Below are 24265 nucleotides of genomic sequence, written 5' to 3' on the forward strand. Positions count from 1 at the left end.
ACGCTGTATTCAGATACCATTAATTACCTAACTAGTCCGTTGATAGAATTAATAATAATGAAGTCAGATTTTCTCCAGCAGCTGACTGTACACAAATGTAGTTACCTAACGTACAATGTAGGTTAGCTACTTTGAGTAATACAGGCCGTTTGTCTAATCAAAGGGCAAATTTGACCAAAGGCCTAATTGGCCGCGTTACAAGGCATACCCCAGCCCCTAGCGTAGATCCACTAAACAATTAGCTACAATTTGCACGCACACTAGCACATTCAGCCAAGCGAAACACATCAGCTACTGAAAAAGGTTTGGAGAAAGTAATTTTAATTGAATATAGGATTAAATTTTATGACGAACTTCCTGTATCCAAAACACGAACTATTTCATACATTTTGGTAAAGTATTGAACCTATCGAACCTTAATATGCAGCAGTGATTAAATCTCCACACTAAATATTCAATAGTCGCTTCTATTTACACATACATAAAACAACAACACTTACCTACTTAAATACTTTAATTTAGTCAATGGACAACATTTCATTTTCTTTACCCTATATTTTTATTAGCTATTCGGAAAGTTTATAGAAAATTAGTGAACCCGTATTTTTTTATTTTGTATATACATTCATTTTTGCATGTTATTTTTAACTTTAAAGTTAATTATTTTAAAACCGGAAGTGACGTCCCATATTAGGCTCAATTTTTATTTTTGTCTATTACCTGAGTCTCGAAAAAAAACATAAATGTCACTGACAAGTGACATTTAAACTTTGTTTACATGCCAACCAACAAATGGGTCATTTTCAAATGACATTGATATTTCTGATGATGGAAAGTAGGTACTTATCATGTAAAAAAATAAGCAGAAGCATTTTTTCAACTGTGTAGGCGGTGGCATGCTCTGGGACATATTATATGTATAGAGGTCATCTCTTAATAATAAATAAAAAAAATAGTCAGAAAGTGTCAGAACATAATTAATGAAAATGACCCAAATAAACAACAACGTCACGATAAAACGGCAACGTCAATCAAAAATGAAAGTGACAGCTACTTTGTTTTTAAATCTATGGGCTTTGGCCATCAAAATGCATCGCACCTGATGCATGACGTCATCAGCACTTTTTTACTATTTTATGATTTTCTCGAAAATGATACATCCAAAAAATACAAAAACATTTTTTTTGTGGCCTTTAGAGCTAAATCTCGAAATGGTTTTCGATTTATAGCAGCTTTAGTTTTTTGAAATGTTGTCCATTCATCAATAAACTTATCCAAAATGAGCTCAACAAAGTCAGATTAAGGCACTTACAATTACAAAATTATCAATATTTGTATTTGTATTTATTTATTTAAGCAAAATAATCCTTAAAAACTAATATTTACAATATCAGCCAAACAACTGAGCTGTTTATCGGCTGGTAATACTCCCATTTATGTTACACTAAACAAGTACCTACTTAAGTTATAATAAGTACATGCATATTATAGCAACTTATGTAGGCAATTACAATTAACAATTATGTTTACTTAAGTTTAAATAAAAATGCTCGATTTACAAAAGGTGTTCTAGTATACAGTACATTACATATTATTAATAAACTACACAGTTTCTAAATTGTTCAGTAAAAAATCTTTCACACGATTCTTAAACATGTTTTTGGATGTAGATCTGAAAAACTCCGCTGGCAACTTGTTATAAAATTTCGGCACTAAGTATTTGAATAATCTTTCACCATAGTAATTAGTTGGTTTAAAGCATTCAATAAAGTTTTTACCTATTCTTCTTTTATTTGTTTTACTTGGGTTTTGAAATATGAATTCTTCCGCTTTAAAGTGATTAATCGCAATGCTATAAGTAACTTTACAATGTATAGGTAGTATTTTACAATGTTTAAATAGTTTATTGTAACATCCTTTACAGTCTCGTTTTGTTTTACTACCAACTAACATTTTAAGGAATCTAACTTGCAGGTTCTTGATTTGATTTAAGTTTGTTTTGAAAGTGCGTCCATAGGTCATTAACCCATAATCGATAAGAGAATCTACCAGTGCAAAATAAACCATGTATAAGGTTTTTCTATTTAAAACTCGCTTAAGCTGGTGAAACTTACATAACAAATATCTCATTTTCTTACAAATCTCATCAATATGATATTTCCAATTAAGGTTTCTATCTATGACTAATCCAAGGTATTTGAAAGTAGATACAAATTCAATATTATCACAACAACATACTTTACATTGATTATGGAGACATTCATAAGTATGTCCTACTATATGATATTGTTTACCATGCTTTATATTATGCGGGGACGATATGTGCATACCTTTTGTTTTCGATATATTTATAATAATCCCATTGTCATGTGCCCACTTTGTTATGCTATCTAGGTCACTTTGAATATGTTTTTCTATGATGTCCTGATCTTTATGCGCGTATATGATGCACATATCGTCTGCATACATGTACACGTCGCAGTTATGGATTACATTGGCAACATTGTTAACGTGCATAATATACCCAATCGGCCCAAAAACAGATCCGGTCGGCACACCGGTTCTAATATCTGCAAATACACTTTTAGTCGCACCCACCGCTGTGCTCATCTGGCGGCCAGTGAGGTACTCTCGGAGCCAGCTGTTGACCCCCCCGCGCACGCCGCACTCCCGCATGGCCTGCAGCAGTAGGTCGTGCTCGAGGGTGTCAAAAGCTTTTTTGAAGTCAATAAAAATGGTTACAATATGCTTACGATTATCTAGGTGGTTATACATTGTCTCAGTGAACTGAGATAAGGCACTGGCCGTACTCTTATGTTTGCGAAACCCATGCTGCGTTTTTGTAAGTACATTATTATTCTCTAAGAACTCTGATATTTGTGTGACTATAGCTTTTTCTACAATTTTATTGATAACAGATAAGATTGCTATTGGCCTATAATTTGCATAATCATCATGTTTCCCTTGTTTGAATATGGGCCGTATAATAGACCGTTTTAATAACTTCACTACGCTACGTAAGTATATTGTTTAGTTTGTAGGTATTTATAGTTAATTAATAAATTCTTTAGTACACTTGACCCTATCTGAACATAAATATTCTTCCACCTAAAGGTTGTCTTGAAAAAATCGCTTTTAGTGATAAGACCGCCTTTTTTGTACCTTTGTGTTTATATTTAAGTTTTGTATAATCTATTCTTGTGTACAAATAAAGAATATTCTATCTATCTATCTACGCTATAGAGTAAGACCTTTTGAACACATTATTCCGTCGTCCGCGACAAAACCTTCGTTTGTACTTTCTTCTGGCTGGCAGTCCGTTGAACTTCTCGATGCTCAACAGAGCATGTGACGTCAGTCTTGGAGGCATCATCACATCAATGACAGCTGGTTCGTCGTTCACCAGAATTATTGGCTTGATTATGGGTCTGGAGTCTTCCGATTGTCTGTTGTTTTTGTGAACGGCGTTTGAGTCGTCTGATTGGAGTTTGATGGTGTTGTCTGATTGGTGGGTGATGCTGCCCTCTGATTGGTGTTTGCTGCTGTTGATGGAGATGATAGAGGCTCGGTTGCTCTGTCCGTGGCAGCTCTGGCACGACAGCCGGCCCGCCTCCTCCGCCAGAGCCGCGTTTAAGGCTGCCTCCGCATCTAAAGCCTGGAATATAAGACGACAAATTATTATGAATGGGTGACAGGGTGTTGTAAAAAGGGTATACAAAGCCGAAAGGGGGTGACTCAAGGGTATATATTATGATTCTTTCTTTCTATAATTTTATTAAATTTGTTGTAAGCGTCAAATCTTTTTTTTTTGTTATTGGTATACGGGCTGTTGCAAAAAGGGTTATACTAAGCTGAAACCTACGTGTGAAGCATGGTATAATCTAAGCCTGCGAATAGCTTAGTGTACCTTATTTCCAATACCCTGTATAGAGTAATTTAAAGTGATAAAGGGATGTAGGTAATTAGACATTTTCACTTTTTTTCTGATATTGAGATAAACTATGTATGATAACATTAATAACGCTACTAATAGTCCCAGTTTATATTGAAACTTAGTACTTATCTAAGTTCTAAGTTAATATCTGGTGAACTTGTACTTGTAACTTAAGCATCTGCTTACGACTGTTCCAGTTCATTCAGAACAACTGACCTAATTGCCTTCTAGATCCTAGCTGTTTATTTATCAACCAACAAACGCCAAAATGCTACCTTTAATTATAAAGGATAGTATTTAACAATAATCTAAGTACTTATTTTACAAGTTATACAATGTTAAAAGGTTGATGGCCTGCAAAAGGTTAAACTGAGGTGTGTCATCAACTACTTAATACGAACACTTTTGCTTGTGGGTGTAATATTATTGTCTTTTGAAATATTAAAATGAAGAAGGTACAAACTACTAGAAACCTCAAAGTTAATTCACGTTTTACGCAAAAACTCGTTAGTTTTCCGATTATAAATAAACTTAAGCTTTCACTTAAATATTTCATAGAGAGACTTCTCCATAAAACGTTAATTATGGGACATACTTTATTTGTTTGCAAGTTGTTTTATGTTAGCAGATTAAAATTTCCTTCCAATACGGTATTTAATGTGCATTCTCATTTTTCAGTGCGACCAAATTACGTACATGGATTCATAAAATATTCATGCTTAATTAAAAAGTTTCGGGCAACCAGTCTCGTGGTTATTATTTAGTTTGGTGGCATCATTGTTCCCAGTTAGCGTATTTAGGTGGCCATTAATTTTATGCGGCCACTGAATAGCCGGTCCGACATCAACCGCGAAAATTCTCGTAAAACGGAGCGCAACGAATTCGCTAGTTAAAATGTAATGTACCTGGGTGCACCGTGGACATATCAAAACATGCAAATAAACGGTTTATGGGCATTTATTGTATACTTGCTGTGGTCCGAGAGCTTCGCTTTATGTATTATGGATTTACCGTGAATTTAAATGGACATCACCTTTTGAACCCTCCAAAACAAAAACAAGCCAACTCATTCTCTAGTTTTGAACAGAAGATAAAAAAATTAATCAATATTTGAATTATCTTTTTGCAAGATTAATTAGCTTTGTTGGATTAGTGAGTTTTAGAATATAATTAACCCTTTGTTGTTCTCTTACGGTTTATATAGTTCTTATCCTCATGAAACCACAAAAAATAACCAGTTCCCTGAAAGGGATACATAAGGAAAGTCCATTAAAGCTTCAAAGTATTTCACCATCGATGGCACTTATTTATAATCAAAGAGAAACAAATTTCCAAATATTATGAGAAGCCACAAAGGTGCGATCGAGTGATGGCGAACTTGACTTTGTTATGCTGACCTCCCTTTTATAAACACTTCAAAGATTAAACAAATTAATATACTGAAAGCGGCTTTTGAACGTCGATGGTTCTTTAAATTTTGCACAAAATTCATCGCAGTTGCTATAATATAGATAACTTTTACTATTTTACTAATGTAGAAAGTGTAATTGATAGCTCAATTTAATAGATAGTGTCTAAGTAGATAGACCACCCTAGGCAGTCAGTGAATGCTAAAATGCTATGGTGGAAAGCTAATCTATGACAATCCTTTCACTACGGTGACAAAATCTAGTCAACAATAGAGCTATTAGTGTATGTCAAAGGATAAAATATCCTTTTGTTATGGTCGCCGAAATAAAAAAAAAGTTCCGGTAAGCAATCCTTGAATTTCGCAGCTCTGATTGAACATAAATAAATAGAAGAGTCAGTAAACTCTGCTTTACTTCGTACTTGACTTTGTGCGAATACTTTCCGTAAGTTTATTTTTGTTAAAGTAAACAAGCTGCCAAACTATCAGTAAATAGATCGCCCAAACTGTAACATTCTTTAAAATTGCGTTAAATTTATCGTTCACGGAAATTGGGAGTTCTTAGTTGTAGAGAACTTTAATGCTTTATCTTCTTCTTCTTCAGGTGCGACCTACGATAGTAGATGTATCGTAGGTCGGCTATCATTATGGCCACTTGGGCCCGGGAAGTCGCAGCTCGGAATAGCTCTATGGTGGACATATTGAACCATTCGGCTTCTGTAGCCAGTGGTTCTTCTACGGCCAGGTCTTCTTTTGCCCTGTATTTTCCCTTGCAGTATGAGTTGCAGGAGGGCATATTTGTCATTGCGCATTATATGGCCTAAGTATTGCAGCTTCCTTTTCTTAATTGTGTTTAAGAGTTCTAGCCTTTTGTGCATCCTTTGCAGTACCGTTTCATTTTTTAATCTATCCGTCCATGAAATTTTCAGCATTCTTCTGTATATCCACATTTCGAAGGCTTCTAACCGTTTACATAAGGTCTTGGTCAGTGTCCAAGCTTCTACTCCGTACAGAAGTATGGAAAAAATGTAGCACCGTACCAAGCGGCACGGGTTGATAAGTTATTCACTGGTTAATAGATATTGTAAATAGCTCCGAAACTCAACCATTTCTAGAAACACATAAATAACTGTCATTGTGATTTAAATTCACATGAAATAACCCCGAGATTTACCGTAACGTTGGCCATAATCAACGTTTAATCAACACAACCATTAATGAATCTTAATCGCGAGTAACAAAAGCTATTTTCGTTTCCGTCAATCAAAATTTACAGCAACGTGAATTCGGTTTAATGTGGAATAAATGGTAGACATTCGGTGATTCAGCGGCTGTGTTTACGAAGTAGCATTTCCTTCTTGCCATTAAATATAGGTAGGTAGTGTTTGTTTACGTTAGATGGTGTAGGTGTGAGGATCGTGAACCATTGAGAATATTTGAGATTTCCTGGTGGTCAAAACTCTAATAAGTCGACTATCAGTAGTGCGTCGTAATACATACACTCACGAGCAATGAAAAGGTTCCAGTGAGAAAAGCACCAAAATACTCCTAAACGGAAAGGGCTAGCAGCTAGCAGTCGCCGTCGGCAATATATTTAACAGCGCATCAGAATATTACCTACACAAAAGTTCAATATTGTGTTCAAATCGATGTTTAAAATAATGCGATTTGGTATCTGCATAGACTATAATATCGGCATTTTTTAAGTGGAAGTTTTTCATTGCATTTTGCAATTCATTTTGGCACACGACTCGAAAGGTTATTGAAATGATAAATGTTCGAGGAGTTTAAGGTTCAGAAGGTAAAAAGCAAACAAACTAAATAAAATAAAAACATTTTAGGCGTTCTGCATTTATACCTATTATATTTAAACGTTCATTTTAGGCGTATTAAATAATCAGCTCTACCTTTCAAACTTCCACAAAATCGTAAGCTAGCGCAGTAGATTTGCAGGCCCTATCGGCCGAAACACCGACAAATCAGATATAGCCGTCGCTGAAAAGACCCAGATCAGATAGCTGGGTGGCTGTACCGATAATTTACTATAGGAGGCTTGGATGAGGAAGGCCGAGGAGAAAGTTTTGTGTCCCTCCCTGGGAGAGTCTTTTGAAGTAAGTATTATAGTTTTGTGCTTCTTCGTAAAGCTTGTTATCAACCAGTGGATCTTGAGGACAGATTATCTTGTTTACAAAATTGCGGTGTTTGGTTCTAAGGTATTTAAAAGGAATTCTATGTAGGAAGTTAGTAAGTAAATTATATTATGTAATCCAATATAAATTTCTCTTGCTATTGTGGGACTCAACCTACGCATCGGAGATCTACATCGACTTTGCGGAGGTACTTATACAAAGTGGTGGAATATTCTGAATCTATTAGGTATTCCGTTAACTACTAATAGTAATCGGTTAGCATCGATAGATCATATTTGAAAACATGTTACACATTATTTGCTTTAATTTCATATTTTAGTATAATACAAAGTAAATCAAAAACGGCGATACGGCTAGCGACCTATCATGTGAGCACAAATATACAGCGAAAAGCGGGTGATTTCACTTGCCAGTCACCGCTGACTATCTAAATGTAGGTATGTACCTATGTATTTAAAATATGTATCTAAAATCATGTTAGTACAATCAGCAATATCGGAGTAGGTAGGTTAAAAGCCCTGTTTACCTGAAGTGATTGTTTACAATGAATTTTATTTTCATTTCAAATAATTTTATTACACTACCCTACCTACACAAAACTACCAACGCAAATTTCTGACTTTGCTCTCTTTGTAGATGGAGGAATCAGAGTGCGCGAGTGGAACGCAGCGTAAAATGCACGCAATTTGCTCATCGCATTCTGACAACACTTTTTTTACATAAACTTATTGCACACTGTGCTAAACAGGCCTTATTTTTACCATTAGGTCAGCCACCAATAAGTGCAATCCAATTTACTTACCAATAACTCCACCAATCCTTTAAATCCAATCCCTATCATCCCTTACCCTATGCTTATCGCAGTATACCTACAGCATTCAACCCACCAAATCTATTCCAATGAAGGAAGGGTTTAGGGCTAGTCCACGACACCAACACAAGCAAGCTTGTTATAAGAGAGTTGTCGGGTAAGTGGGTAACCCGAATGTCACATGTTTTCAAGCTGCCCGAACCCGCGAAGGCCTCTAGGCTTAACCACCGTCTCTCACCCTGTGCTTATCCCTGTAGGCAGTAGCTTATCCCACGTAGATGAGCATGATGATGGCGGTCCCTCCCTGCCGTCTCTCATTACATCATCATCACGACCCATCACGTCTCCACTGCGGGTTGTTGGTGGTGGTGCAAGCTTGTGCTGAGAGAGTTGCCGGGTAAGTGGGCAACCCGACTGTCAGATGTTTTCAAGCTGCCCGAAGGCCTAGGCTTAACGACCTTATCTCACCCTGTGCTTATCCCTGGAGGCAGTATACAGCACCCACCCCACGTAGATGAGCATGATGATGGCGGGCACGATCAGGCTGGCGATGAACGGGATCCGCCGCACCCACGCGTGGTAGATGGCCAGCAGGAACAGCAGGATGCCCACCAGGATCGCGATGTAGCGCCCGGTGCGCTGACGCTCCTCCTGGGGATAAATACAGGGTGTTAAAAAGTGTAGTCATTCCAAAAGCCGTAAAGCAAAAGTACATACTATACCGCTTCTCAAACAGCCTGCGGCCGCCACACGGGATCGTTATCGATCACAGCTTCGCATTTATGGCAATTCGCGATATAGTAACGTTTATCTACGACGATAATAAAATTAACCCGTGTAGCTCAAGCTGTTGAATAAAGCGGCTGTACAAGGACCTTCACAGTACTCTGCCCTAGGCTTTTCTGATCCAACTACATCAGGTGGTTATATTTGTCGTTATAGCCGGCTGAAGCAACCCAGACCATACCTACTACGTTGGCCTACTCGTAGTCTCCACTCGAGAACAAGATCGTAATTTACTATAACCAAGTAACAAAAGCCAAAACTTGTGACAATCCTATTTCCTGGGTTGCTTAAAAACATCTGTCATAGGAAAGAACACATAACTTCTCTATCATATTTAAAATAAATCCCTATTTAATATACAAAAATGAACGCTAGCATCAGACAGGCTGCCAATAAAAATCCAATTACCTAATGTATTATCTAAAAGCACCGATAGAGCCCTCAAACTCCATTCGCTTCAGGGGGGTCACTCTATCATGAAATATCATGACTCTATCCCGTTGTATTAAACGTGCCGATTGCACGGCGGCTCTCGTTTGCTCGTTTTTCGTCAGTATATTATAATTCTTTATTCAGATAAGTAACTAAGATCCATTTTGTTAGTAGACATATTAAAATACAGTGGGATAGTAAGTACTTATAATATTTACAACTTAAAACTATTATTTATTTAGGCCGACATGTTTGACTACCTAATGTTTATACATTAGTATAGAGTAGCCCTACAGCTTTCAGCGTTAATTACCTGCGCACTCCACGCGAAGTACCTGAAAGAGTTGCTGAAAGTGTTGCGATTGAAAAGTTTCAGTACCCCGTCCGCCCGCGCGACTACCAAGATTGATGACGGGACTGAACTTAGATTAGCGATATAACAACAAGATGGTGTATCACATACAAAAACAAAGCAAGTGCCAATGAAGAAAAGCACAAATCTTCTAATCGAACTAATTCATAATAAGAAAGCTGTTGTAGAAGTCTAGCCGTGCTCAGTCGTAGAAGTGGGGTGTTATTTGTCGAAACGTTTTCTTTTGCACCGACACTCTATCTAGTTCGTTTTAAATATCTTTGGGACTGTACGAAACACGTGTTTGTGGACCGAACAGGTGTTGTGTGATGGCTTATTTCTTGAGGACAGGGGGCTATTCCTGCTTGAAGAAATACAAAGTTTTGAAGAACGGTTATGTAGTTGATATTTATATATATTATGTTTGAAAGAATGTCGTGGTTAGCACAGCAATATACCTACGTATGTAACATGGTGTGTCGACAAGGAATAGTACTTAGAGCCTTCTAGGTCCGTAGAAAACTGTAGGTATATTATATAGGTTTACTTTTATTTACCTCTACAATTAATACCTATGAGTTACACTTTTGCATTTATTTTATGTGAATACACTAACGGATAACAAACACTAATAAGATATAAGGATAGACAACATTGTCACTTTGCAGTGCCCAATATGGGTAATCAAGTATTAAGCACATCCCTATATTTAAGATTTAATGTACCTACACTTGATTGCAATAAATATTTTAATTTGGAACGTATTTAACTCCGTGGCAAAAATTGGGTAAGAGTTATTGGGTTTTCAAGTTATTATCTAATGTACTTAATATAATATGTGGGTTCTTATGTGTGTTAATATTGGCTGTATTTAGGGTGCCTCTGCCTATATCCAAGAGCTTGGAAATAAATTCTGCTCCTTCGTAGGTAGACATATTTTATCCATGCTCACAATCTAGCTCCAGTAATATGATATTCAACCTTCAGTGTTCTATTCTGATCTCATTGTAAAGGTTGAATGCAATAAGAACCTTCGCATAATAAAGTGGAAGAGGAACTATAAAGGAGGTGGGTATAGGATGACGCAAAGAACAGACCTACCCCTCTCAGACTCAGAGTAATAGTGCTGCTAAATTAATTATTCAGTGCTACTAAATTAATTCCATAAAAGAAAATATTACAACATGGAAACTTATATAAATAAAATACCTACCAAGTACAAATAAAATAGTAGAGAAAACGAAAGATAAGGTACTTATTACACATAAAAACCATATTCTTTATTAATTAATCATTTATTATCAGGCAACATATGGCCAATAGATAAAATACACAATTATCAATATACATAATATTATATTCTTAATAAAAATCTAACTTAAACTCTAGCACTATCAGGGGATTTCAATTTCTGCAATTTATTCATAAATTATAAAATTTACCTACACGTCAATTTCATAGTCTTTTTAGTCGTCTTTATGGAATTGCTAACAACACTATGATTTAATCATGCCTCTAAGCCATGATAAAAAAATTGAAGCCTTTCAGTTATTGTTTCGTAATTACGTTCAGCCAACAAACGTTACTGCTGGCCGTCAGTCCAGAAACTTGAACAAAATAACAAGGAACAAAACTTAATAACAAATATCTAACAAAGTTTAAAACCACTTTATCCCTGAGCAGCATAAACTCTAGAATAACCTGATTTGTATACAGGCGGCCGCACGCAGCAAGCCACTGTATAAACTGCATCATAATTGGGTTTAATAACTTTATAATAATACTGAACTACCTACTCGGACCCTGTAGTATTACCCCCACGTAGAATAGAACAATTATTCTACCTCTACGTGATAGGTCAATCTACTCGATAAATAATTATCGGGAGGTCAGGAGCAGGAGGAAAGCTTTTCACTACGTTGCAAAAAATATATTATACCTAGTAGCTGCAAAGGGTCGCATAAGACTCAATGATTCTAAACATCATTACACTGAGATCTTCTCAGTTTTTTTTTTATTGAACAAATAAAATGTTGCACTTTTTACTTTTTAGTCAACTGCGAGGTGAAAAAAAATAATTTTAAAATTTTGTCAAGGCAACGATGCAAGAAATATAGATAGGTTATGATCCGATAGGAGGATAAAAATATAATTTCAATAGCCTTCAGTACTTAAAGCAGAAGTCTAGTGTATCTAACTACTAAGGTTCATGAATAAATTCCATTAAGGGTAGTACGCAGGTCCGCTCATTCATAAAACGCTATTATTATCGCTCGTACACAACCGCTTTTTATGACGTCTTTCTGTTGTTCTAGAAAAGTGCTCTTTGCTCGCTGGAAACTGTTATTTCTACGCTTTGTTGGTATTAAATAGGTGCACGAGTTATTACCTATTCTTATAGGAAGTACATAGGTACCTACTTAGCGAAGAAAAAAAGATACTACCTCTCAGTTAGCAATAAGTAGTGGTATTATTTTAGGATTGTAAGCCCCTGTTCCACAATGTCTGGTTAGTCGCTACCTGTCGGATAAAATACATGCTGTCACTGTCTAAAAAATAATAACAGAAAGTGACAGCATGTATTTTATCCGTCAGGTAGCCACTAACCAGACATTGTGGAACAGACCCTGAATGTAGTAGTAGAGAGCTATCTAACCTAAAAGTAAGTAATAAATTATAAGTAAGTACCTATACTTACTATAAAAATTGTATTGTATTTTCACACTTTGTTTAGCAGTTCCTTGACCTAATTATGTTTGTCCCAGAATGAGGTTATCTTTGGTGGCTAAATCCGGAGCCAGTCTCAGGAGGCTGCGTGATTGCAAGTCGCATCATCATTCAATCAGGAGGGAGATCTAATCAGGACCTTTACTGAAGAAACTGTCCAATAGGAGCCGTGGTGCCTGATAACAACGCTAAGAAAATAAAGTTCCTTAATACTTATTTATTTTTCAATTTAAGTTTCAGTTCTGCACGTTAGTAATACATGAACTGCTGAACACTTAGAATGTGCTGTTTTTTAAAGTTTCTTTACAGACGTAAACTAAATGCCTAATTCATTCCGTCACAGAACTCATAAATACTTTAAAGTACTTTTACATACATTACATTACACAGGATACATGGCGTACATAATAGGGAGCAAACAGGGTCTTTCACAGATTGCCTCCAGTTTACAGCTCTATCAGGGCTGGCGGTTCATCATTATGATTCTAGGTAATATTCTGCTTAGTATTCTGCACGTGCCGTTAGCGCTAAGTTCTAAGCAGATTATAGACAAGGGGTAAACAGAATAGCCCACGTATTCCGCGAACCAGGTGATAATCTGCGGGGTGATCCTGAAATCTTCTTCCGAGGTAGTCTAGAAGATATTACTTTTAGTAATATGACCGCGGTTTGTACCGTCTATGTTCCAGGTATGGTGTTTTAAAGTGCAAGTGTTTCAAAGTATTATCTATCCCCTCAAGCGAGCCTGTATACTTTGAGGCTGATGGCCATAATTGGACCCTAAAATTAAAAGCATATAGATTAGATATAATAATATGTATAGTTGTTGATGGCTCTCTACAAGGCCAACTAAGCCACTTTACTCAGGACTTTTATTATACGACTTTTGGAAATATATACATTAAAATACTGCTACCCGTGGTAAAAATTTATCTATATAAGCGACTTTAAAATCTTTATAAACTAATATCTACACCATTTATCTTTCATGAATCTTTCACTTTGATCATCTTTGACTGACGAGTGAAATAATGATAAAGGCCAGAGCCACAGACAGATACAAAAACGCACATTTTTTTAAAGCAGGACAGGTTTCAAACAGTCCAATGAAACCCGCATTAAAAGCTCAAATATTATTATGTGTTTGTTGCTCGTTTGTTGGAATATCTTATCTGCGAGCTTTCACAATAGTAACACTGAGCTTTTGTAAACATGAATTATGATCATATTAATTATCTCGTGGAACTGGGAATACACACAACAATTAGTTATACACAATGCATATTAAGTACCCAGTATTCATATCATAACAGGCATTAGAAACACAACAAACGAACCAATGATTATTAGGTATCTACACTTACGAGCAATGAATGGGGGTGCATGAAAGGAGCCTCCCCGAGTGACGTATCGAATGCACTTGTAAATACGCCCGGCGCACCCTGGACAGTTAGACCAAGACCCAACTAACTGACGAATCCTTTCACCACGATGGCAACAACAAATACAAATTCAGTGAACCAAAATACCCCGAAACGGCACTTTTCAGAGCCAGCCTTGACGATAATTTCAGCAATGAAAGTGAGTAAGTATAGCTCGGATAGTTATACTAACATTTTCCTACCTTAATTGTCAAAGCTTTCAGATCGGTCTTCTTCGCGTCCCCAACTCTAGACTCATTGTTCAATTTCAAATTCATATTTCACTAACAATCTGTAACAAACAAAACAACAAAAACATTTACACCGACAATTTTGCAGGAAACAGCTTTCACAAAATATTACAAAACAAGCACGCTACAGTAAGTTTTAGTTGCAGCGAAGTTAAAATTAAAAGCACTAACAGTGTAACAAAGCAGAGGCTATCGTTAAATATACGTTGGCTGAACAAAAGGATGCAAGTCGAGTAGAAAACGAAACAAAGTTGTGGAAAACTTCAATCGGAAAGTAATGGGGCGCTCACCTTACTAAAAGATTAGTACTAAGAAGACTGTAGCTCAAAACAAAGTTACGGGCAAAATACGCGTGAATTTTTCGCTCGCGTAAAAGTTCGCGTGTTTTTTTTATCCGGGACTTGGCGTGTTGCGGCTAATCCGTGCTGAAACGCCGGAGTGACTGCAGACACTCGCGGCGGACTGTACTGACGATTACTTCAGCATAAGATGTAAATGATGGTCTAGAGTTGCGAAGCTTTAGCGTACCTTGGTTCCGTCTTATGATTTATGAAATTTGTAAATGCTTATTTATCTATAACCAAATTTTTAAAGATTAGTTCTACGATAGTAACATAGGGATAGTTTATATAATCTAGGGGCACGGCAGTGCCATCCTTTTCTCGAAGCAATTCAGGCCATTTTCGACCCCCTGTAACTTCGTTGTGGATAAAACTAGAAGACTGAATTTTCAATAACCATGCAGGCATTATAAAGACACGGTATATTTCAAATTTAATTCAATTTGAACTATTTAATATAACAAGAAAGTCCCGTGCTGATTCGGCTCCCATTTATGATTGCTGACAGAATGCCCATTCGTTATTTCAATGTGACTACCAATAGGCTTGTTGGATATATACCTAATATACTTTTGTAAAAGGTACGTAAATGTACTTAATAATAAATTCTAACAAGATTCTAACAACTTAAAACCAACGCAATATTTTTTTAAGTAAACACTTTCTTACTGCGTTTTGTTGGACTTTTCTTGTACGGCCACGGAACCCCAGTCTCACTGGAGTGGTCAGGAACGAAGCGAGAACGCATCGAGAACAATAATTCAATTAATCACGAGATTCACGAGCGCACAGCGCCGCCGACACTCACCAGACCACACTTTTATGGTTTCCCGTGTTCTTCCGACGAAACTTCATCTAAACATCGATCCAATAGCATCCATTTAGATAGATAACATTTAGGTAAGTAGGTACTTATAATATCTATTTGTACACAAAAATAGGACATACGATCTGTTGTTGAATTGATTGTAACGAATAGGTTACCTTTCAATGGTATAAAAGGCGGTTCTTTATCGCATGAGACAATTTATCCTAGACAACTTTCGGGTGGAAAATTATTTTCAAAGATGAAATAGGAATAGGTAGGTAGTTATTAATAATTTCCCATGGGATGGAATAGATATACTTATCTTAATCTTGATCCTTTAGAACTTTTTATGACCCTTACGTTTGTCTAAGGTACCCATACCCATCCTATATAGATAAGTTGTACCACCCTGTATATTTTCTTTACATCAAACCATTCCCGGTGTTCTCATCAGAGATCCAGTTTTAATTAAATTCGCGCTTAACAAAAGATAATAAAAGGCTATTGCGCGAAAAGGCATCACTCCATTTAACATCTCTGTTTGCGCAAACGTTTTTCATTAAGCTGCGTACAGACCGGCCCAAAGAAAGCCCAACGAACGCCCAGCGATGGATATTTATCATACATTATACAGGGCAGATGGCAGCAACGAAGGTCAACGAAACCCGTTCGTTGGCGTTGGTTTGGCCGGTCTGTACGCAACTCTATTTACCAAGCTTCCTTGGCCTTGAGAGGATATTTGTCATGGAGTGGAACCCTATAGGGTTCCGAAGATTACCGGATTATTATACTTCAGTCCATTATATTATTGGTTTTTAGAAATTCGAAATCCCATACATATTTGACGACTGCAAAGGAAAACCAACTATACTTACCAGACATAAGGAAACGTCAAAAATACAATAATTCAAAATTCAAAAAATTTATTGTTCAACACATACATATAGTGCCACAATCTTATCTGTTCCGGTGACGGCTTCGCTGTGTTCGAAAACAGTGATGCCATCGATTAAATTTTGCCTATTTGTGGTTTAAACGACAATGCATTTCTGCTATTGCCTATTTTATAATTATAAGTATAGATAAACAAAATATTGGGTTGATAGTAAATGAAACAGGATATTATACCTATATCAAACGACATTTGTTGTAGGTACCTATGGAAAATTTGTACACGGCGAACATAAATAAAATAAGCTCTAATTATGTTCTGATATAGGAGATTAAATCTAGATTACAATGGTATAGGTTATATCAGATCTGTGGGTCGTGGAAATACCGAGATAGACAGACTTAAAAAAAACTATTAGGTAATTATTATTTATTTATTTATGAACACTTTATTTTACATTTTCTAAAGTAACAAGAAATAAGAGCATAAAATTAAAAGAAATTCAGACAATGTACAAAGGCTAATTGCCAAAAAGCAATTTCTTCCAGCCAACCCTTGATAGGTTGGTAGATGTCATTAATCATCATTATTTCGTCTAAAATCGCTGCAGGTGCGCGAAATTCTTCTTGGTATACTGCCTATGATTTAAAGTGACATGTCACCTGTAATCAAAGAAAAATAAAGATTATATACTTTTCATTATGACCAATCCCGTCCCCACTGCTGGGGCACGGGATGGGGTGAAAATATTAATAAAATTACATGTGAGTATATGGGTAAAATTATTCGTCATATTTGGCAACACTAACCTGTAGCCGCTGCAACTCGTTCTTCCAATTTTTCAAACGGAATTAAAGGCGCCTGAATACGTTATTCTTCCTGCATAAAAGCCAATATATCTAGTATTACTTTTCTTGCATCACTTTTCAGCGCTTTTGGGATTATTTTCAGGCAGATAATCACAAAACAAATTAAATAACGTAGCGTCAGCCTCTTCGCAAAATTGACAACTCAAATAACGCACAGAGTATGAAATGACGTTTGACAATGACGTCTCGTTAGTTGCACATTTTGACCACCGGAACAGATAAGATTGTGGCACTATACACGTCAAAATGTTACAAGTGACAAGGGCCCCTGTACTAGGTGAAATACCTACCTGTGATACTGGGTACCCCGCCCATCCCTGCTAGTCATTTACAATGTGAAAATTGAACATATAACATCGTGGAAGCTCTATATATGTGTTGTCACCTTAGATTCACAATATAAGAACAAGATGGAGTGTAAGTGCAATAGAAACCTCTCGACAAATGACACACCACTTCCACTACTGAGCTCTTATTTTCAAAACATCATATAATTACTTATAGATTATGAGAGACTAAGGCTCAGTTTCACATTTGAGTAAATCTACCTAAGCATAAGACCTTCTCAATGACAGTTCAGCCAATCACAGCCCTGCATTCTATACTCAAACTCTACTTATCTTGACATTCTCAAATGTGAAACTGACAGTAGGTCAATCGGACATGGATACGTTACCTCATAGAACAACGCGGACTCGGGTGTACCCTCGGGAAGCGTCATAGCGATCTTTCTTGATACAAAAAAGTCTGCCAATTTTTGCGGGGGGAAATTTTACCGTTTACCATGATTATGTCTCATGTGACATATCATTATGAGTTTTAATTCCCAGCAATAAGGGTTACGTGAAGTGACATTTAATAATGAACACAGTGTCTTCATTTTTCTTGCCAATGGATGTAACAATTATCGATAACTGTTATCGATGAATTCGAGAACATGGGTTAGAAATATTAATTTCAAATTAATTAGGTATAGTTAAATTTAATTAGGAATGATTAATAAACGAAGTCACCCGCTTTTCGCTGTACATTAATTTTATACTCACGTGATAGGTCGCGAGCCGTATCGCCGTTTTTGAATGAGTACAATGCACTGAAGTTGTCGAGTAAGTGGGCAACCCGACGACGGTCAGATGCTTTCAAGCCGCCCCTTCGGGCGGCCTCTGACTAGGCTTAACGACTGCTGCCGAAGCAGCAACCGGGACCCACGGCTTAACGTCCCGTCCGAAGCACGGAAGCGTCCAGAAAAGAACCATTTGAAATCAGTAACTCATGCTGTACCTACCAATGGCTGACCGTGTCAGTTGTTGCTTAACGTCAGTGATCAGTTACGATTACTGAAGCCAATTCGACTACGGACGCTTCCCAACTATGACCTTTTTTGTCGATTAATACATATATCTACATACCGGTACATCACTATTGCATTTTTTTGACATTGGTTGCTAGGAAACAGCTAATAACAATAAACCATGACCAAATCTGTGATCAAATCCGGAATCCGGATATTCTATGAATTGAAGCTGTCATTTTAGTATGTAAACAAATCATTTTCTATGAAACGAACGCTTTGCCAACTAGATTGAGTCTAGTGAAAATTGAGACTGCAACTAGTTTTTATAAATCGGTGGGCCTTTCTGGCCTACCACCCCGCCAGAGGGGAACGTCTGCCTATTTCGTCTCCAGACCATTCATACTCAATGCGTTACCTAGCCGATGAAATAGTTTTTTTATTGTTTGCATTTTTACTGCATAAAAATTGCTAAACTTTTTAAAAACTACTGATTATAATTTTAATATAAGAACCTACGTATGTGTAATGGTATTTATTTATTTATTTATAAACACTTTATTGTATAGTGATAGAAACAGTTAAACTTAAATGGACTTAAAAGTAGTAAGTATATACAGAGGCGGGCTTATTGCCAAGAAGCTATTTCTTCCAACCGACCTTTGTTTGGTGGAAAACTAAAGTATTATTAGTTATGTAACAATTTCCTTATTCTACATGACATTGATGAGGTAAACATATTAGGCAGACTTATTGCCTTAATTTTACCTTAGTGACGAGAAGCTCACAAGCTAATAGGAAGTAATATACCATCCGTATTGTTACTGAACAAACATTTTCTAACAACAAAGAAACATCTCGTGTTTTCATATCAAAGGAAAATATTATACTAACCTAATAAAATAACGAAACATTACTAACATAATATATTTACCTACAACTACATGCATTCAATCAAATGCTGTATTATCATTTAATATGTTTTTTTAGTTAAAAACCTATACTTCAATGTTATATTCTAACAACGATATAAATTATGACTTACATGATGGTTGTTATCTCGTTATACATTGCGCCTTTGCGATAATTTAAAAAAAACATCCTCTTGCTATCGCGTTGGTGACAAAACTCAAGACTCAAGTCTAGAAGTTTGTCCCTGTGGTGAAATCACTGACCAGTCAGATTAGCATCATTCGCTGAATTCTTCACAAGGCGCATCTTCTATTCTACAACATCAGAAATTATTTCAGGAAAGTTTGTCACACGAGGAGGTCCTTTTCGATACCTTGAAGATAATATCATCCTAACTATCCTAACTAATATTATAAATGCGAAAGTAACTGTGTCTGAAATTTGGTAAATATATGGTCTAGACCCTGACAAAGAACATAGGCTACTTTTTATCCACGAATTCCCATGGGAATACTTGTTAAGGCGAAGCGAAGCTCGCGGGAACAGCTAGTATATTATAAGTAATACCATAGAATAACAAGTACAGTAGTACTAGTACTCGTTATTCTATGCACACACACACACGCACTCACACCCAATGTAATAGGGGGCGGGCCTATTGCCATTTTACGGGCACATCCAAGACCCAAGAACAAAAATCTGTGTTTAAACAAATATCTGCCCCAGCCGGGAATCGAACCCGGGACCATCGGCTCAGTAGTCAGGGTCACTAACCACTACGCCATTCGGTCGTCTATGCCTCTTTGATAATACCTATATACTTAGGTACTATAGACATGTTCTCCATAATGTCGATGTTCAACTGAGGGAGACGCGGGTCAGAAATCAGTGACATTTACTGTTCCCAACGATTCCCCTCGCTCCGCTGCGCTGAGCGGACTTCCATGTGTAAACCCACTGCGGAGGAAATACACTCGCGATCAATGAAAAAGTTCCAGGGACAATAGCAGCTAATTACTCGTAAACGGAAAAGTCTAGCTTCTAATAATGACGCCGTCTCTGCTTAACTAAAATACGTATTACATTTAACAGCGCATCAGAATATTACCAACTAAAAACGTAAATAACACTAGTATTAACATTAAATTAGTGTTCAAATTTTTTATTAAAAGTTGTAAAATATTGGGACCATTTGATGTCGGCATTTTGTGGGTGAAACTTTTTCCATGGAATTCGTAAACCATATTATTCATCATCAGAAAACCATACTTTATTGATCGTCTACTGTCTACTGACTGGGCAAATATACTGCCATCTCAGCTTGCCGAATAAAGAAACCTTAGTTCTCTCACATATAATTGTATGCAGCCTATCTGAAACCCAGTTGATAAACCTAGGTATGGCCTCTAACCTAGGTATTTACCTTACCAACATAATATTAACAAGAGCCATCGAACTTGTTGCTTTGGGGGTGAGTAGGTAGGTAAGTAATTAAATTCCGGACTTGGCCTATTGTGCAGGCAGATCACTATTTAGGTGCTGAAGTTACAAACTCCTAAGTTTGCCTGTCTCGGAAACCGATCCCTGAAGGGTTACTCTCTATATGAAAAACTAACGAACGTTCATACGTAATGTGCTGAGTAATTCCCGTTTCAAGAATGTTTGTATGAAGATAACTTCATTGATAATTAATTATTAGCTATGCAGGTTATGGTGAAATCGAGTGCAACTGATTACCAGTTACACTCGATGGGATAGATCTAAGTTCTCAAGAAAATCACCCCTTTGAAGTAATGCACGAGGCTCATAGTAGTACCGGAGAGGAGACTAATACAGTAATCCTATGTAGGTACTAAGGCAAACGTTATATATATGAATATGAATAGGTAATGCAGAAACAAGGGGTTAACAATATATGACAAAAAATAATTGTTTCGGAGCGCTGCTGCGGAAGCCACGTCCCTATCTCGTTGTATTAAACGTGCCGATTGCACGACAGCTCTTGTTTTTTTAGTTTTTCGTCAGTATGTAGAGTAACCCTCCAGGAACATGATGTTATCCTGCTAGTGGCTTAGTTTTATTATAATTTGTGGCTTTGTTTACTGCGGGCAACTCCGACAGAGTAATTAATAATGAAGCATGCACATCGCACTTTACCTCCGAGTAATAAATTTGTTTCGCTTTCCCCCTGGGAAATGCAGGTTGCATTGGTACCTACTATTAGTCTATGGTTCTACCTACCATGGTACTACTTACTTACCCACACTCACTAAAGTGCCGAAAGTCCTGGGTCCATGGCAGTTAATCCACTCCCGAAGCAAATTTTATTATTGCCTTGAAGAAACCAAGAATAAAAAGTACCAGTAGTAAAGTGTATAAGTACACCAAATAAACTTAAGTAACTACCTTACTTTTACAAACATACACAATTACACAAGTCAAACTTTTAACACCTTCACTTATCGGGAAGTCTGTAAAAATCGACACGAACACTTCAAATAAAATCCACAGAAGTGAAGCGCGCCGTCTAATTGCTCACATACAAAGTTACTTTGATCTTAAAGTTTCTTCAAGAATCCGACGCAGCTAAAACAAAGTTTAGTGCCAAGGAACGAATGAAAAGCAATAAAAACTTCAGCTCTTTTCAGAAGAGTCTAAAATCCTAGCTTTTATTATAACACCAAGTAGGTCAGCGGAACGCACGCATTATGCGAAATGGGGATATTGAACTCCAAAGCTTTTCTCAAGCCACAATTTTATGCAGAGTCCCGTTTTTTCCTATTCTAGACCTTATCCGGTCACCTTAAGCTAGGTTTAGCCCTTGTCTAGCGGAATTGTGAAGTTTGTGGCTGCATCTGTAGCGGGTTGCGCCAAGTCTGCCATACCATAATTTTCAGAGTCTAGTGCGTTGCCAACTTTACACAAACCGTTGTCGACTGCACGGCGCCTTTGTCCTTTCAGGATATACAAATTTCCGTATCCTGTTTATAGAACAACGTTTTATATAGGAACTTACGTCCTATTTACATTATACCACTAGCTAGCGTAATAATTATGAAGATAAGTAAGTAGTTAAAAACTTACTTACCTAGATAAGTATATGCCTAGGCTGTCCATTAAGTATTTTAAAAAATAGTTACGTAGTTACCTACTTACTATACTATACTATTTACTTACCACAGATAGGAGTAATCTACATTTATCATCATCCGTTATACATACACTGGTTATACACTATAATAGTGTTCATAAAGCCAGGTTTGATTAGTGCTATTCGCTGAAAAGGCGATAAGGGCACAGTACCTACCGCAGCATTTATCGTAACTAAGACGGCACTGAAAGCAAGCACTGAATTCAGGTGATTCATTCCTTGCCTTTTAATGACCTATAAAACGCACAATGTTATGAAAAGTTTATGAGGTGAATTCTAAAGAGATTTACAACTGCTCCTGACCTGCATTACACTTTTAAGTGCTAACCCATATAACAAAGGATGCATCTTTAAAAATATCCTTTTACTTACGAGTTTATATTCTGCGATAAATTTAGCGAAAAGGCGGTAAAACTCTCCGGTCTCCGTGACAATGTTGCCATAGCTAGGCTAGATACACTATACAGGGGGTCGCAAAAAGAGAATAGTAAGCTGTATGGTCATGAGTTCAGAATGCTCAACCACTTTTGTTGGCATCAGTATACTTAGTTACTTAGTTTTCTTCAGTAGGTAACTATAATGTAGATGTAGCACTAGGTACATGTAGGCGCTGTAGGTACTAGGTAGGCAACTAAAAAGGATTAACATCATTAATTAGGTATAGTAAGATCTATGACACTTTTATTCAGGATCTAGAACAGAAATCCGACAGCGTAATTGGTGTCGGATTTCTTTTCTACAGCATTTGAAAAAGGCGTCGTAAAGCTCCGGCAATCCGTATGTTACAGTAAAATTGGAATCTCCAGCCAGACCTAGAATAAGCCGAAAGCAGTCCTGAATTTCCAATTTCAGGCGACACTGATACGTATATTAGAGCATGTTAGCGAAACGATCCTTATTTCCACAAACCGAGAGTTAAACCTCCCGCGCCCAGCCCCTAGGGTTGTCACATCCACACTCTAACAATGTTACTAGTTAGCAAACTCGCTTTATTGCATTTATCTACCGCTACTAGCAAATTGCTTGCGGGTACGCTGCAATATTAAATTTTGGCACCCTTAAGCCCCTAGCATCGAGTCTTCGCTAGGATATAGCAAACTTGTTTTGTTTTATTGCTGCGGGAAACTTGACTAAGGCGGGAATTAAAAGTGACACGGCCTTTTAGGCGGTAGGTAGGAAGGGATGTTCCTGAAATTCTTATTTCACGAAGCTTTTCGTGAAAAACGTTTAATTAAATTAGCTTTCACTTAGCAAGTTGGCTACGTTCAAAGCTGGAGCTACGTAGTACCTATAGGTACGTATGTGAGATTACCCGTCTTTTAGTATGTAGCTAATTGGACGACCGAAAAATACAGCAGATTTATACATTACCTATAGTTGAGAATGTATTTATCTGTTTTATGTTGTCGTATCACCGCACTAAGATATCCTTTATGTAATGTATATGTATAGAATATGTACCTACCGTTAACTTTGCAATGTAAACTGTTAATAAAAAGATGATTTAAAATTAGTTGGTCCATTTATTTACACATGTCATAATAATGTTATTAATAAGTATTTAATTAATTGCATCATTAATAAAATACATAATACAGTTTTAGTTAATAGTAAGAAATAATTCACATTATAAAAACAAAATACTGATTTGATCGTTAAAATAAGCGTCAACATTTTAGGCACAAGCAAAATTGTTTGAACGTGCTAAATCGTGCGCTTGCTTTGACAA

At 36.8% G+C, this 24265-nt stretch overlaps 1 protein-coding gene across 1 annotated transcript; it reads right to left on the minus strand.

Annotated features, from left to right (window-relative positions):
• Positions 1-479: 479 nt before the first annotated feature.
• LOC119693676 lies at positions 480-14777 on the minus strand. Its single transcript, XM_048623657.1, has 7 exons — positions 14563-14777; positions 14225-14313; positions 8772-8954; positions 3233-3655; positions 3003-3008; positions 1259-1331; positions 480-527 (listed from the first exon to the last, which is right to left on the minus strand). The coding sequence occupies exons 2-4, from the start codon at positions 14297-14299 to the stop codon at positions 3233-3235; spliced, it is 681 nt and encodes a 226-aa protein (XP_048479614.1). The 5' UTR covers positions 14300-14313; positions 14563-14777; the 3' UTR covers positions 480-527; positions 1259-1331; positions 3003-3008.
• Between the last annotated feature and the right edge of the window lie 9488 nt (positions 14778-24265).

The sequence above is a fragment of the Plutella xylostella genome, chromosome 10, assembly GCF_932276165.1.
Source record: "Plutella xylostella chromosome 10, ilPluXylo3.1, whole genome shotgun sequence".
Lineage (NCBI taxonomy): Eukaryota > Metazoa > Arthropoda > Insecta > Lepidoptera > Plutellidae > Plutella > Plutella xylostella.